At 38.0% G+C, this 17,225-nt stretch overlaps 1 protein-coding gene across 1 annotated transcript in view; it reads right to left on the reverse strand.

Annotated features, from left to right (window-relative positions):
- scn12aa (sodium channel, voltage gated, type XII, alpha a) overlaps window positions 1-17,225 on the reverse strand; it is a 75,268-nt gene that overhangs the window by 50,276 nt on the left and 7,767 nt on the right. Inside the window, exons 2-8 of the mRNA XM_047368862.1 lie at window positions 11,494-11,799; window positions 9,802-9,920; window positions 7,188-7,277; window positions 4,094-4,222; window positions 1,937-2,028; window positions 1,577-1,819; window positions 1,419-1,482 (exon numbers count right to left, since the gene is read on the reverse strand). Of these exons, the coding sequence (XP_047224818.1) occupies window positions 1,419-1,482; window positions 1,577-1,819; window positions 1,937-2,028; window positions 4,094-4,222; window positions 7,188-7,277; window positions 9,802-9,920; window positions 11,494-11,760 (1,004 nt within the window). The 5' untranslated portion in view covers window positions 11,761-11,799. The remainder of the gene's footprint in view (window positions 1-1,418; window positions 1,483-1,576; window positions 1,820-1,936; window positions 2,029-4,093; window positions 4,223-7,187; window positions 7,278-9,801; window positions 9,921-11,493; window positions 11,800-17,225) is intronic.

The raw sequence follows: 17,225 nt of genomic DNA on the forward strand, positions 1-17,225 counted from the left end.
AATCTTGACACTTTACAGCAGGAAGGCTGGGCAAATAATCTCTAATACTGATCTTCTTATTGTACAGAGAAAACTTAATGCTTGCGACACAAATAATGGTAATATAAGTTTGATATGTCAACTCCATAATCGTGTTGTACATGATAAAACCCTGTTTTATGACAAAAGTGGCGCCCATAGTGGCATGATGTCACCTCCGCTGCCAATATAAAAAATTACTGGTTGCTCATGGCAGGAAGGATAGAACAAATATTTTGAATACTACAGTATATTTTTCAGTATGTCCAAGCTTTACAAATTCTAATCAACACATCTTCAGTAATTTCTACTATGACCACTTTTTGACCTACCAGCAATTAACGTTCAATCATTTCACTAAAACCACATTTTTGTCCAAGTGACATTACAAATATGCAGCAACTGTTACTACTTTCAGCAAAACCTGCAAAAATATACTGCATGTTCTACACAAATAAAACAGACCCTAAGAGGCTCAACAGAGACCACCCTGTCTGTAAGTGTAAGAAAATAAAGACACAGCAACACTAATTTTTCTTAAGCACCATCATCACCATTTTTATTCGTCATCTTTTATTTTTTGTTTCTAACCAGAGCAATTCATGAAGTCTGAATGTACTGTAGCTGCGGGCTTACAGAGAAGGATGTTCAACTCAGTCTAACCCTTCAAACTGGGGCTGGCAGGGGGAAGAGTCACTCTGTTGTCTTTGTTTCAAAAGCATTTGGATTTTCAGGATTATTCAGTACGTAGGCTGAGTGGCAATATGTGGACGGCTGCGCAATGCACCTTAGGTACAGAGTTGTCCATTCAAAAGAAAAAAGAAAATCTATGTTTACACCTAGATTAATTAATATCCTCTGGTACTACGTGGCCTTTGTGGTATATTACAAATTTAAACCATTATGTAAAATAAAGTGCTGCTTTTAGATTTTAACCAGTAATAGTATTAGGTACAATGTCTCGTCTAAACATTAAGACAATAGTATTTGTGATTTCATCCATTCTAGTTACCCTAATTTTTTTTTCATTTGGCTTTCTGGATGATAAAATCGGCAAAGATCACTCTCTCCAGCTGTCGACTCAGAGTTTCTAAGTAAAGGCATAGCTGACCTGATTATCCACACCATATGCAGCTTATTTCATGGTACACCCATCCCTCTGATGAGATCACTGCCCTGTACATTAAGCCTCACAGTAAATGCAATGTTCAAACCAACAGGAAATCAGCTCTTGGTGCTTTTTCCTGCCACTGTAAAAACCATCTCCACTGAAGTCAGTGTACAAGCTTCCATGTCCTATTGCACACACGGCATGCAGAGGATCAGAAGCCATAATGGTGATAAACGTTTCATCATTATGTAACAGCCTGCAGATTATTAATCTGCTCAGATTCACTTACCCTGCATCGCTTCCATATCCGCATATTAAAGCATCCTTCTGTCCTTCAACTTTGTAAAAATTATCTAAGGAAAGAGGAACGACAGTTCATAATAAATGCAGAGCAGTGTACATGTGTCCATTGCTTCTTGACAGCAGTCATATTTGTTTAAGGCTGACCCTCATTGCTGAGAAAATCCGCTGGCGAGCTCCAGGTTCTGTTGTGGCAGATGAAGGTTGTGTTGGGGCTATAAGAGGAGTTGATGCAGTGATCGAGGCTCCTTACGCACTTTTGTCGCAGGAGACCCATGAAGAGCTGTAGGCCAATGAGGGCAAACACGCTGAGACAGAAGACGGTCAGGATCATCACGTCGGCCAGCTTCCTCACAGACTGGATCAGAGCCCCGACAATCGTCTTCAGACCTGGATGGAGGTGGAAATACAGAAGAAAACTAGTATACAGTATTATACAGTATTAATTGCATTAATATAGCACTGAGAAGAAAGGGGACAGAGAAAACAGCCTGATGGTAGTCTCACCTGGAATGACTGAGATGGTTTTCAGAGCTCGGAGTACTCTGAAGGTTCTTAATGCAGAGACATTTCCAAGGTCGACAAATTCTGTGACATATCTGGTATTTGGTACAAAGAATGGATGGGCAGAGAGACATTCGATCATAAAGGTTTATCACAATACCAACAGAAAGGTACAACTTTAAAGTGGAGTTTATTCTAAAAGTATGTTCTCTGAATGTCTTAGTTGGTCCGATTGTGTCTTTGTTTTAGTAAAACTAATAACTACCAATGCAGACATCCGTGAGATAAAGTACAGTCAAAAATAATACTTTAATAATACTTACAAATACATCAGGGATTTTATTTAAGAAGAAAAAAATATTTAAGGCCACCTAAGCGAAAACAAGTGACAAAGTTCTTGAATGCTTTCTTGGTAAAGCATACCTTCAGATGACTTCTGATTGGGTCATACATTAAAACAGATTTGTCATGATGTGAGTTTGAGGTAGGACCAAAGTGCAGAGAAGACACCAGTGGAATGAAGGTAAGTCGGGTTTTAATTCTTGTCCACACGGAATCCAGACAGCAGATTTACAACGACCAGTACACCAGACCAGACACGACAGAATGACAAAGAAGACAAGGAACCAGCGGGGAACAACAGAAACATTGGGGATTAAATACAAAACAGAACAGCGGGTGAACCAATGAACAGGGGGACCAGGTAATCAGGGAAAACAATGTAAAGAAGGGTTTGATTGCTTTAATGGCAATACAGATTTTTCCACTGATTATTAAGAATTGTATAAATAAATTGTAACATGCCATTTTTTAATGAAGTTAAAATAAAACAGTAAATTACTTTTTTTTAAATGTATTCTCCTTCTACATTGTTTTTATCTTCTGATGTTGCCTGTCTCATTTCCTGTTAAAAAACAAACTTGCTGAATGGAAATAACATTAAAACTAAATCAGCCAGGGGTATGAATATTTTAAGGCTTAAAACTATATATAGAACTTTGGCTCCTTATTGTGTTACTGATGCTGCCGTCACACTGTTTTCCCCCATGCCCACAAGTTCTCAAATAAATATCAGACGAATTATTCAGAGGAGAATACCAACTCCCCTGCGGTGAGTTACTTCACGCATTCCACTTACTAGTGGTTAAATCTCAGTGCAGACAGCACATCTGCATGGCGTAGCATGAGATTATGTAACATTATTATCGAATCATTGATGCAGATTTTTTTGACAAGTGGCAGTCTGATTAAGCTACAGATCACATTGCATATGATACAGTATCAGGTGTGTAGCAAGGATTTGGGGCAGTGTTATTTACTTAAAAACGTGATTTTTAGAAGCGATAAAAACATAAGGCAGATATGCTATAGTGTGATGGTAGTCACTGGTAAGTAAAAATGTTCTTTTGCCAATAGCAATGATACAACCCCACTAATTGTGTTGCTGCTGTTTATCTGTGACTTTAATCTTTCACATACAGTTAGCAATGTGATTTACCATTGTTTAGTGTCTGTAAGATGAGATGGCCAATTAATTAGCTGACTGATCACTAATGAATCAAAAACCAATTAATCTCTGACTGTACGAACAGCCTCCAGTGTGTTTACATTAGGGTTGCACCAATTGATCTGCTAGCCCCTATTTCCTTCCTTTGGGGTGATCGGCATTTGGCCATTACTTGCATGTAAAACCACAAGTATCTACCTTCTTGAAGGTGTATTGTGACCTATTGTGTGATAACAAAATTTTAGGGTCACAATACAAAACTGACAGTGTCAGTTATAAAAAAAAATTGGTATCAGCTAAACTCGGCAAGCCAGGCTTTTTAAAGAATGGTGATCGGCAGAAAACTGCAGTCGGTGCTCCCCCAGTTTACATATATAAAAAGTGATTTTGTGTTGCTGTTTTTAGACAAAGCTAGTGTCCAATCAGGATGAATGGTCTCAGAGAATTTAACAACACTAAGAGGCTACAGATCTCATTTACCACCTGAGTCACAAATCATTCTTTCATGCTCATCACTCCAAGTTGCACTTCATCTAGAATATTTGACTAAACTTTGCTAACTTCACTGTGCCAGCATCTTCAGTGCGCAACAGCAAGTGTTAACTTACTGTCAAAATCAAATTGACTATAAGCATTCTGAAACAGCTACTCACGCCATGACAATGACGGTGAAGTCCAGCCAGTTCCATGGGTCTCTCAGGAAGGTGAACGGCACTAAACAGAATCCTCTCGCAAAAATCTTTATTGCCGACTCAAAAGTGTAAATACCAGTGAAGGTGTACCTGGAAATTATTAGAAAAAGGGACAATAAACATGCAGCCATGACACTGAACGCACATAAATATCTGTTTTAAAATAAACAGCAGCAGTGTGGTCTGATGAGAGCAACAAGTAAACTGAGAGCAACATAAGAAATAACATGCTGAAAGAGTTTAAAACATAAAAAATGGCTGTATGGGACATTGTTATCTGTATAAATATATATTCAGCATAGGAAACACAACAAGGAGCAGCAGCAGTAAATGGTTGAAGTAAAAGCATGAAGATACTTCCAGCAGCTAAACGTGCTTGTTGTATGTTTACTCAAAGCTAAGCGAAGTTCAACTGAATGTGCAACTCTTGTTTTGCCTGTTGAAGAATAAATATCCGCCTAAATCTGATGCCCACGTGTTTTTTTTTTTAAAGATGGGATATTAGCTACAGCCTTCTGAAGAAGAATCTAAATATCTCAGACGTTAGGTGGTAAAGATGAAGGATACATTCATCTTTCTGTGAAAGAGAAGGGGAACGAACAGTTCAACAACTTAAGATGCATTCTGGCTAAAGATGCGTAAAAAGCCTTAAAATTAACTCATCTTTTACAACAGTAAAGTGATTTTAACACAAAAAATAAAAATTTTAAACCTTTTTCCAGTACATCCGTTTTAAAATGTACTCACACTAAGAAATAGCTTTTGTTTGCAACAAAATGAAAGTTATCACAACTGTTGGTTAATAATGCAGTTAATAATTCTGCCACTAGGACATAACTTAGTTTTCTCCTATAACATTTCACAGGGCTGGTGCAAGAAGGTGGATTTTATATCTGGTGAATTACTTCTGTGTCAAATTGGTTGATTATAACTGGGATTATTATCCAGTTGAAAAAATATTAAATCGATCTTTTTTTTTGTTTCCTAGGTTTTTTGTCAGTAAGATTTTTATGCAAAAATCTTTTTGTATTTCAAAGATATCATGATGTCGTGCACTCTAAGTTTCCCAGGTCTGGAAGAGAAACAGACCGAAAGCATCACAGATCCTTCACCATACTTTACAGTGCACATGAGGTGCTTTTCCACATATTCATCCTATATTTTAAACCAGACCAACCCAGAGAGTTTGGTATGAGGGCCCGTTAGGGACATTATTCTGAATTTGCTCTCGCACGCACTACTGAAAGGCTCATGGTTCATTGCAGGTCGAAGCAGATTGCTGAAGTGGCATTGGCTGAAGTGTTAAAAGAATTGAATAAAAGTGGATATATTATGCTTTCTGTGAAAGATAAAATACCTTTTACAATGTTTTCAGGCGAGAATGTAGCTGTGTAAACCTGAAATAACTGCTCCATTTACCAAGATATCGCATAATTGCAAAGGTACTGGGACCTTTTCGCTGCGCTAGCAGCCGGCTTGCCTCGCTAGCGGTAAGTTGACCGGGCGGTCCGGTCACGCTATACCCGGGGAGGTCATCTGTGTCCCGGCCTGTCGTTTTCATTTTTCCCCTGGGTTTCCCCAATGGGTGGAGGTTAAGCACACAAATAATTCAGTCGGATGGTATTTAACGATTAATGTTTGGTGTATTTATTAATATTATGCTCTACAAATAAATGTTTTTAAACTTTGTCCAGAAGGTTAATATTTTAGTATTTAAATTGTTAAAAGCTTTACCAATACATTTAATTGTATCTGTCATTATCAATATACTGGATTTATAGTGCTAAATTTTTTATATCTATGAACTTAAAAATATTTGAAACATTTTAAATGGCTGAATAATGAACGAGAACAAAATGAAAAGATAGTAAAACAAGAACATTTTAAAGAAAACAAGCTTATAAGCCATCAGGAATATGTAAAAATGGTAAATAAAGACTATTTGCAGTTATTTACAGTGGGGACAGCGAGATTAACCATCGGACTCCATTTTTTTAGTAGTGCGTATGAGGGCGTTTCAGTAGTGTTTGTAAGAACATGTAACATTTCAGTAGTGTGTGTGAGAGCAAATTAAGAATAATGTCCCCAACGGCCCCTCATAGTTTGGTGCTGAAAAGGTCAATCTGTAAACTCTTATCTGACCAAAGTACCTGTGAGTTGGGCCTTCATCAAGTCTAGTGTAAAGTAGTTAAGAGAGATATATATTTTAGCTCATAGAATCTTAAAAAGTTTAAGTTGAAAGAAATAAATACATAAGTTCCATGCATTTTAAAGTGATTGTTTGAGTCACCAGTATTTGTGCCACTAGTTATTTTGTTACATTCCCTGGCCTGGCTGATGGCTGCTTTTTTTTCTTGTAAAAATTGGACACATAATTGTCAAAATTGCCAATGACCAAAGAGTCCAAAATGGCAAAGGAGCTAAATGACCTCTTCGCTTACTTTAAAGCAGTGATGACCATTCAGTTACAGAAAAAAAAAACCTTGCACGTTTCACTTTCAAAACCACAGTAATTAGTCTTCCCTGTTCTTAAATGCTGAATCTGTTTTTAGAAGAAGATAAATGGATAAAATGTTACGTTTAGTCTCAGGTTTGGTTAAACGTGAGCAGAAGGAAATTTCCCTCATGTCTTTGTAATTTTGTCAGCAGTTAGGTCCTATAAATTATTTGCAAATTGTCTATTTTTAATTTAAATTCTTGAGAAGAAAGCAAACATGCTTTTTCTGAAATATGTTTAATACAATGCTTGAAGCTGCAAAAAAAAAAAAAACAAACAGAAAAGATGTAACATATTTAAAATCCTCCTCAGCTGAATATTTCACATCATGCATGTAGTCCTTTAAGCACGTTCAAAGCTCCTCTCATTCCACAGCATGCCAACGTCGTGTTCAGAGTATTGTTAACATGCATCACATGTACATATACTTACATTTTTAGTAATTCTGCAGAAGTCGCTGATAAAGCAACAGACCCCAGCAACTTCCCATTAGAACACACGTAGCAAAGTTTGGGATCAAAAAACACTTTAAGCAGAGAGAGATAAAGCTTTACTTACTCCAAGTATTTGGTCCATGTTGGCGGATCGGACATGGCCATGAAGAAACAGTTGGTCAGGATGGTGAACATTATAAAATAGCTAAACAATGTGGAAATGGTTCAGGAAAGTGTGTAGTGGCACTGAAATACATATTATAACATCTATGTACATTTTTCTATAAGCTGGACATAAACCAAAGCATAGTGGAAGATAGTCATTGTAATGTGGTAAATTAACATTACACTGAGTGACAGTTTTTTGTTATTATTGTCAAATATACCGTACAGTGTCTTGCAAAAGTATTCACACCTTTTCAATGTTTTACATTTTGTCATGTTACAAACTCTAATGTATCTTATTGGGATATCTATGTGATGAATCTATACAGCAGAGTAGTAAAGTAGAAGGAAAAAGATACATACTGTAGGTTCCATATTTTTGCAAATACAAATCTGAAAAGTGGAGCATGCATTTGTATTGAGCTCCCTTTAGTTATTTTTTGAGGAACAACCTTACTTTCAAGGTTGCCGCAGATCCTCAATTGGATTCAGGTCTTGGATTTGTTGTGCTGCTAGAAGGTGAACCTCTGCCTCAGTCTGAAGTCTTTTGCCACCTCTAACAGATTTTTATTCAGAGATTGCCCCGTCTTTAGCTCCATCCATCTTAAAGTCAACTCTGACCACTCTCCCTCTTCCTACCAAAGAAATAGATTCACTATGTGGATGGTGTGTTCTGGCTAATGCACAGTTTTAAGTTTTTAATAAATGTTGCTTTTGTCATGTAGGCCTGAAAGTTCCATTTTGGTTACATCTGACTAGAGCAACTTTTTCTACATGTACATGCATGACTACTAGTTGAAAGATTGATCCACCTGAGCTGTAGACCTTTACAGCTCCTCTAGAGTTATCACTAGCCTCTTGGCGGATTTTTTGATTAACACCCTCCTTCCCAGGCTGTCAATGTAGATGGATGGAGTTTCCAGCTGTGCTACAGTCTGGTCTTCACGATTGTCCACACATAGGTTCTAACAAACCTCTGAGGCCTAAAGAAAACATCTGTATTTGTATTGAGATTAAATCACACACAGACCTCATTTACTAAATAGGTGACATTTGAAGAATTTTGGTTTCACTGAATTTTATCCCATTGCCTATGCCATTTTGTCCCTACAGTTCATCAGGGGGCTGGTGGCTATCTACAGTGGTCATTAGGCGAGAGGCGGGGTACATCCTGGACAGGTCACCAGTCCATCACAACGCAACCATGCACACATACTCATACCTAAGGGACAAATCAACAAGACCAGTTAATCTCACAGTCATGGTTTTAGACCGTAGGAGGAAGATGGAGTACCCAGACAGAACCCACACATGTACAGGGAGAACGTGCAAACGCCATGCAGAAATGCCCTAGACTGATATTTGAAACAAGGAGCTTCTTGGCGCACCACTTGCTCCATTGTGTTAATCAGTTAAATCACCAATCGGAGCAACCACAGTGAAGTAGAAGAATGACCCTTTCAACAACAAAAAGAGCTTGTCTTTTTTTTCTGTTTTTTAGTTGCGCTGGATTTGATTAAGGAGACCAGAAGTGCTGAATACAACTACACATTAGAGTTTTCAGCTTTTTTGGAGGGGAAATATAAAACCATGTAGAATTTTCCTTTTACCTGACAATTATCTGCTACAACATTCACGATTACTGCTGCTTTAAGGTGTAACATTGCAATTTAAAATTTTATTCATCCTTCAACTGTAATTTATTCACTTTGAAACTTTTATTTATGACTACATCCTCTGAATACCATGTAACATATGTACATATTTATATACATATACCTCCTTGCACAAATTCACTGTTTACAGCATATTGTATAGTGTATATTTTCAGTTGTACATATCATGCCTTCGGCAGTGTATATTACACTCCATCTATCATATCTCTATTTTAAGAGAAAACCTTCTTAAACACCTTGTTATTTTTTTGTTCATCCTACTGTGGCGTATGGTAGCCTATCGCAAGCACCCTCAATTTCGTTGTATCCCCCAGTACAATGACATTAAAAACTATTCTATTCTATTCTATTCTTTTTTCAGATAAAAGCCTAATAAAATCCATCCAGAAAATTAGGATTGACAACAAAACTTGAAAACAATTTAAAAATGTTAAAGGTGTAAATATTTAGCGAGGCACTGTACCTCTGTCATTATGACTAGAAGACGGAAGAATATCTGTGGTCTCTAACACATTTAAGGGTGAAGAAAACTAACCGCTATCTATTATAAAAAGCATTCTTGTTCTTAGTTGATCGGTTGTTAGTTAAAAAACAGATAATACAGGAACAAAACCCACAAACCAATGAGTTTGAATTTGGTAAAAAATTTAAATTGTTTATCTGGCAGACAATTGGCCTGTCTGCAGACATTTGTTCACATTAGGACACAATGTGCAGTTTTATCTTCATATTAACCTAAACTTTAGTAACTAGTTGTGAAATTCTAGTTCACATTATCTGCTCTAAAATCATGTTTTATTCAACATGCTAATAGAAATAAGAAATATATTCTCCCCCAACATTACCTTTTAAAGGACCCACATACACAGACACCAGCAAGCCAGTCAAAAAGGATATGCATGGACTAAAACCTTTATGGCAATTGATCTGATGAAGTGAAATGGACTTAATATGTAAATTGCAGACGTGGCGCTGAATCTGAAGATGGCCTTCCCTTTGTTAAGTACTATAAAAGTCTGCAAAGAGAACCAAAAGATAAACATCACTGTTGGGAAGTATCACATTTTCAAACATCTTTATATAGTGATTCTCTCCTGTTATGTTAAGGCATGATGCTATCAGTTGTGCAGAGACGCTAAACATCAGCTGGGAGCAGCTGTTCAGCTGTTTCCTTTTACCAAGCGGGGATGACAGTACGCTGCAGTGTTGACTCAATCTCTCCGTCTGCCATCTGTGTTAACTTCCACCACAGGCAGCTATTGGGGCAAGTTGAGATAATGGAGGCAACTCTAAAGCGGACTGAATGTTTCCCCAACAGATGTGGCATTTATTTAAATATTTTTTGGTCTTTAGATAATCCTCCCATCCCACAGTGCATCACATGCCAAAACAAAGAGACCCTGAGAATGGCTGCCATGTCCTGTTTTCATCTCTCCATTAATGGACGGCAGCCTGATCTACCAGCTCAGCAAATCAAAATTTGCTAATCCTATTTCAGCATCCACCAGAGATCTGAAGAGATGCAGACAGGCAGTCGCAATCCCAGTGAGCTGACCTGAAGAAATGATTTGAAGGATCACTAACATTTCATGTCCAAAAGCCCAAAGGAAGATTTTATTTATTCTCTCCCAAGCAAAAACTGATTGTATTAAGACAGCAATTCTAACTGCATTTTAAAGTGTATTTAAATGTATACATTTTGTTATTATGTATCAACAAATATGCCATTTTTTAAAATTGTAAAATTATGTTTGGGTCATGTCAACAAATTAATACTGATTGTTTTGTCTATTGTCTTATTGTTCACTATGCATCATTTACATTTGCTAGTTTTCTCCTGGTTTAAGATGTGTGAAAAATCTTAAATTCATCTTTGACTACAGAACAAAAATCTAGTCTTGCTCTGAAAACCTAGAAAAATCTAATTTGTTAATCTAAGTAAAAAATAATCTGGAAAAAAAAAAAAACTATCTGAAATAAATGTAACACTGGAATTGTGACATTCGCATTCAACAATACGTATTTGTGCTTAACACTGGTGGTCGCACTGATTTTATTGACCTGCCAGGAAATCGGACAATTAATATCATCAATCAGCCCTGATTGCGCATTCCTCTATAATTTTTTGATATCTTTGGGCAACATAGCGTTGCTGGGCTAAGCAAATAAGCACTCAGTAATTACGGTAAGAAAATTACAGGCCACAAATCTAAACATTTTAAATGTCATTCATTTATTCATTGGTATTATTTAGTTAGTGTGATTATTGTGATTGTTCTAACCACAACCTGATCCGAACTGAAGAAGGTGTGTGTGTGTGTGTGTGTGTCATCATCATTTTTAAACAGTCTGCAAAAATTGTAATTCTAAATTTAATCTAAAGTAACAGCTCAGTGTTTCCTTTCAGCCATTTTGCTCTGTTTATGCGAAGAAGATTGGGTTTTCTTCTAATACCTCTATCATTCTAAGAAATAGCATGTCACTGTTGGTTTTTGGTCAACAGAGGTTTTTACTTCTCTATTTGTGTAACACAGAAATTCTCTCCTACATACTCAGAAATACAGACACAGAGAAGAAAAACGTTTTCACCTTCTGGTTCTTGTAGTAAAATGGATCAATGTCCTCCAGTGGCACCCCGACAAGCTCTGCAGGGATGTCCCCAAAGATGCGAGGCAGCTGCTTGCCCGCCTCCAAGTCAGCCCTGGGTTTGGTTGTCTCAGCGTTCTTCTGAGCCTCCGTGCAATCCTTGGAGCTCTTGGCCTGCTCCTCCGCAATCCGCTGCTCCAGGGCAGCCAGGGATTCGCGAGTGAACCGCCGCAAGCCATCAGGACCCGTTGGTAAGAGCATGGCTGCCATCTTTTCATCCTGATGGTCCTGTACTAGAATTTACTTATTCTAAGGGAGTGGGTGGGGAAGGTGGCAGAAAAAAGGCAGACATGGAAGAAGGTCAGAAAGCAAGATCAAAGAGAGATTTTCCAAGGTCTAAGATGTAAATTTGAGGTTGTCTTCATCCACTGCACAACCCAGCTGTCCTTTGACTATGTCTTTATATCGGGGGGTGACACAAGAAATTTAATTCAAAATAAGCTATTTTTATGACTTTCAGTTATGAAATGAAATTATCTTTGTAAAGAAAGGTCATAAAGTTGTATACCAAACACAAACGTACTTTGAATATGAATGAAATAGTTAGACCCCAACAAATATAATGTAACAGGCCGACAGAAAATATAGTTTTTTTTAATAAAGTGTTCCTCATTTTACTATATGTGAGGCCCTTTTGCTTTTCTCTCTCTATGTGATTATAATAAATCTTCTAAATGCTAAAATCAAAAGGTCTCCTGAACCAAATCCAATTAATTGCATCATATCCAAACTCTCTGCTTTATCAATATAATTGAAGTCAAATGATGTATTTAAATTGTTCATATATGTATTTCATGACACTTGACAACTGAAAAAAGTAAAAAGAGTTTTGTTTTTTTTATTCTACATTTCTATCGCAGGGTCTCTCGTTTCTCATTGTGTGGGTTTCAGCTAACTACTCAGGGATGTAGCAAAGTCTTTGTTTAGTGCAGCACAATTTGAAGCCAGAATTATTTGTGGGCCAGAAACGAGACGAATGAAATGAGCCCAATTAGAGCTGCAGAGTGACAAGATGTTCTCTAGTCAGAAAACTGGTAAAAAGGTGTTTTATTAGGTTTTATTAGGTCCAAAACATATTTTAATATACACACGTGGACAAAATTGTTGGTACCCCTCGGTTAATGAAAGAAAAACCCACAATGGTCACAGAAATAACTTGAATCTGACAAAGGTAATAATGAATAACAAATCTATGAAAATGAACAAATGAAAGTCAGACATTGCTTTTCAAACATGCTTCAACAGAATTAATTTAAAAAATAAATTCATGAAACAGGCCTGGGCAAAAATGATGGTACCTTAACTTAATATTTTGCTGCACGACCTTTTGAGACAATCACTGCAATCAAACGATTCCTATAACTGTCAGTGAGACTTCTGCACCTCTCAGCAGGTATTTTGGTCCACTCCTCATGAGCAAACTGCTCCAGTTGTCTCAGGTTTGAAGGGTGCCTTTTCCAGGCAGGTTTCAGCTCCTTCCAAAGATGCTCAATAGGATTTAGGTCAGGGCTCATAGACGGCCACTTCAGAATAGTCCAATGTTTTCCTCTTAGCCATTCTTGGGTGTTTTTAGCTGTGTGTTTTGGGTCATTATCCTGTTGCAAGACCCATGACCTGCGACTGAGCCCAAGCTGTCTGACACTGGGCAGCACATTTCTCTCTAGAATCCCTTAATAGTCTTGAGATTTCATTATACCTGCACAGATTCAAGACACCCTGTGCCAGATGCAGCAAAGCAGCCCCAGAACATAACACAGCCTCCTCCGTGATTCACAGTAGGGACAGTGTTCTTTTCTTCATATGCTTCATTTTTCCATCTGCGAACATAGAGCTGATGTGGCTTGTCAAAAAGTTACATTTTTGTCTCATCTGTCCATAGGACATTCTCCCAGAAGCTTTGTGGCTTGTCAACATGTAGTTTGGCAAATTCCAGTCTTTATGATTAGTTGTCAACAATGGTGTTCTCCTTGGTCGTCTCCCATTAAATCCACTTTTTCTCAAACAACGTCAGATGGTGCGATCTGACACTGTTGTTCCTTGAGCTTGAAGTTCACCTTTAATCTCTTTAGAAGTTTTTCTGGGCTCTTTTGTTACCGTTCGTAATATCCGTCTCTTTGTTTTGTCATCAATTTTCCTCCTGCGGCCACGTCCAGGGAGGTTGTCTACAGTCCCATGGATCTTACATTTCTGAATAATATGTGCAACTGTAGTCACAGGAACATGAAGTTGCTTGGAGATGGTCTTATAACCTTTACCTTCAACGTGCTTGTCTATAATTTTCTTTCTAATCTCCTGAGACAACTCTTTCCTTCTCTTCCTCTGGTCCATGTTGAGTGTGGTACACATCGTGTCACCAAACAGCACAGTGACGACCTGTAGCCCTATATATAGGCCCACTGACTGATTACAAGAATGTAGACACCTGTGATGCTAATTAATGGACACACCTTGATTTAACATGTCAATTTGGTCACATTATTTTCAGGGGTACCATCATTTTTGTCCAGGCCTGTTTCATGAGTTTATTTTTTTTTATAATTCTGTTGAAGCATGTTTGAAAAGCAATATTTGACTTTCATTTGTTCATTTTCATAGAATGTTTACTCATTATTACGTTTGTTAGATTAAAAATATTTCTGTGACCATTGTGCATTTTTCTTTCATTAACCGAGGGGTACCAACAATTTTGTCCACGTGTGTAGCTTTTAGTTTACAACGTATGCTCATTAATTATTAAAAGGTTTTGTGTTGTGGTTGTAAGACAAGCCCACATCATCAGCCCTAGACCCCCATGTTTGTAAGCTGGTATGAAGTGTTTATGCTGATATAGTTTGTTTGGTTTTCTCCCAACATGGTGCTGTGCATTATGGCTGAACATTGCTGGTTTGATCTGTCCGAAGGACATTGTTCCAGCAGTTCTGTGGTTTGACCAGAACCTCAAGACCACAACTTTGCAAACCAAAGTCTTGCTGCCATTTGCTTTTTTGAAAGAAGAGGCTTTCACCTGGCAGCACTTCCAAACAACCCATACTTGCCCAGTTTAGATTTGAGGATGTGGGCTGCACGGTGGAACATTTGGTAGCACTGTTGCCTTGCAGGAAGAAAGTCCTCGGTTCAAATCCCTGGGGTTTTTCTGCATGGAGTTTGTGTGTTCTGTCCATGCATGTGGGCATTCTCTCCTGGTGGTCTGTCTTCCTCCCACAGTCCACCGCATGGATGTTTGGTTAATTGGTCTCTCTAAACTACACATAGGTATAATAATTTGTGTGCATGATTGTTTGTCCTGTGTGTCTCTGTGTTGCCCTGCGATGGGCTGGTGACCTGTCCAGGGTGTACCCCGCCTCTCGCTCAGTGACCACTGCTGGTGGGGACCAAGCAACCCTGCGTGGATAAACGGGTGATTAAAGGTTAAAATCCTCATGTCTTGAGCCTAAAACCAGGACATCTGTCTACATCTGTATAACCAGGTGTTTGGCTTTAAAACAGTTTTGATGTTTTATGATTATAACGAAAAAAGCCCAATATTAAAGTGCTTTCCACTACTAAAAAATGTGTTCCAGCATTTGAGCCACCAACAGTGTCATATTTTAATAACTGGGAAAGCTTTCCAGAGAGGATTACATTTCTGTGTTCCCACTTTGACACAGAAATACCATTGTATCTTTTTCATGTGGACTAAGCTCCATGTCTTCCATCTCCTCCTCTCCTGAAATGCATTGATCCCCTCACACGTCCAGCCAGGCGCTAGCTATCTGCTTTCTGTTGATCGGCTTATTTGGCCCAGGTTGATCTCAAATCAGCTCATCTCGCACAGTGACATTGTTGTCTCGCTTGCTGTCGCTACATGCATTCCCAATGTCACAGAGCAGATAAAACACGTTCAGTCTAATGTTATATCTGTACTGTTCGGAAACAATGTAACAACTGATTGAGAGAAACGCAAGCCCAGCATTTATTTTTGCTTCATAAAAGTAAAGCAAAGAAGCCACAGCCAGTGACGATGACCCAATCTCTGCAACACGGAGTCAAAGCATATAATTAATCTACTTTAAAATGCATAGAGAGGAGTCCTGCCAGCATGCACAGCTTACTTGCAGGAGGACATGTACAGCATTAAACTCAACAGAGGGGGAAAAGGGCTGTTTTAGTTGAATGAAATTTAATTCCCATAACAGCCAGATGTGATATGGTCATCACTGCCTCAAATAATTAATATAATTAGATTGAAAGTGGAGCAGAGCTGAGGACTGTACATTTATATGGGACTACACACGACAAACTGTTTGAGGAAAGGATAAATGCAAATAAAGAGCAGACATTAATACTTTTATTTTACAGAGACAGCAAATGATCAATCAACATCATTTCAAAACTCTACTGGTGCCACAATGACGTTTTTTTTTATGTAATCCTAAAATATGCAAAAGTTTTAATCATAACATGCTACCAACAGTTTTAATACTAGTTTTAAGACAATAGAGCCGTTTGATCGATCTTAACAAAGGTTAAGCGCATACCTACAATGCTAATTCTTAATGATTTGAAGCTAAAGCGCTCACACATAAATGAACATCTGTTATGTTCATTTTGTTGAAGGACTGAGGAACTCTTCTGCTAGAAATCCCTCAGAGAGTTAATGTCTTATTTCTTTGGCTGAGTACATCTGCCCCCCTTTTCAGAAAGTCGGATACGCAGCTGTGCAGAGGAGCACTGCTCAGGTACTTCTATAAACAAACAAGATCTGTGCTGCTGCTCTTAACATTAACATTACTTTTTGGTTATATTTAGATCTGGATACTAGATTTTCCTCCACTCTCCAGTCTAAATGGCTACTGTTATGGAAATTTTTAGTGCCTTGCTTGATTTGCTCCTTGATACTCTACAGGAACTGACAAATGTATTAGAACCCCTCAGTGTTGTTCCATTCTTCTCTTCTTTAGTCTTAGAGTAATGGTTTCTCAGCCTTCTGCTTGCAGCTGTGTGAGATGATATGTATGCCACACTGTTAAGATTATGTCTAGGACAACAGGTTTCACCTCGTCTCTGGGTCTCATGAGAGTTACCTTGAAAACTGTTGTAGCTTATAAGGAGAACCTTTGCTTTGTCTGGTCCAAACGATTTGGCAGCACTACTGAGTGCATCTCCAATGCTGTAAAAAATCCTTCTCTCTTGCAAGATTATAATAAAGCTGATTCTGGGTGACAATCATCGGTCTCTGTCTTGATAAAGACTAATTTTTCTACAACAATACCTTTTTAAATGTGTGGAGGTGTTTATGCACAAATCAGATGCCTTTTTTTCACTGCATAACCTTTTTGTCCAGGCCTTTAATAACCAGAAGGGAATTTGAAAGCAAGAATTTAACAATGGAGTACATTACTGGACAGATAAAATTAAGATGTTTTTTTTATTTTTTTGTATTTTGGATCCAATATAGAGAAATTTTGTTACACTCATACAAGTACAGCTAAAAAATGTGAAAGTTCTTCATTTTTGTCACTTATTTCAGAAAGAGAATTTCACAAAAAGAAGCATGAGGAGCTCAACAATTTCCTGGTAGATGGCTGCGTTGAGTGTGTACTTCTGAAAATCCAGTGGACCAACACCAGCAGATAACATGCCACCTCAAAACGGACACTTCACACTGAACTTCAAGCAGTGTGGATTCTGTTCCA

Source organism: Girardinichthys multiradiatus, chromosome 6, assembly GCF_021462225.1.
Source record: "Girardinichthys multiradiatus isolate DD_20200921_A chromosome 6, DD_fGirMul_XY1, whole genome shotgun sequence".
Classification (NCBI taxonomy): Eukaryota; Metazoa; Chordata; class Actinopteri; order Cyprinodontiformes; family Goodeidae; genus Girardinichthys; species Girardinichthys multiradiatus.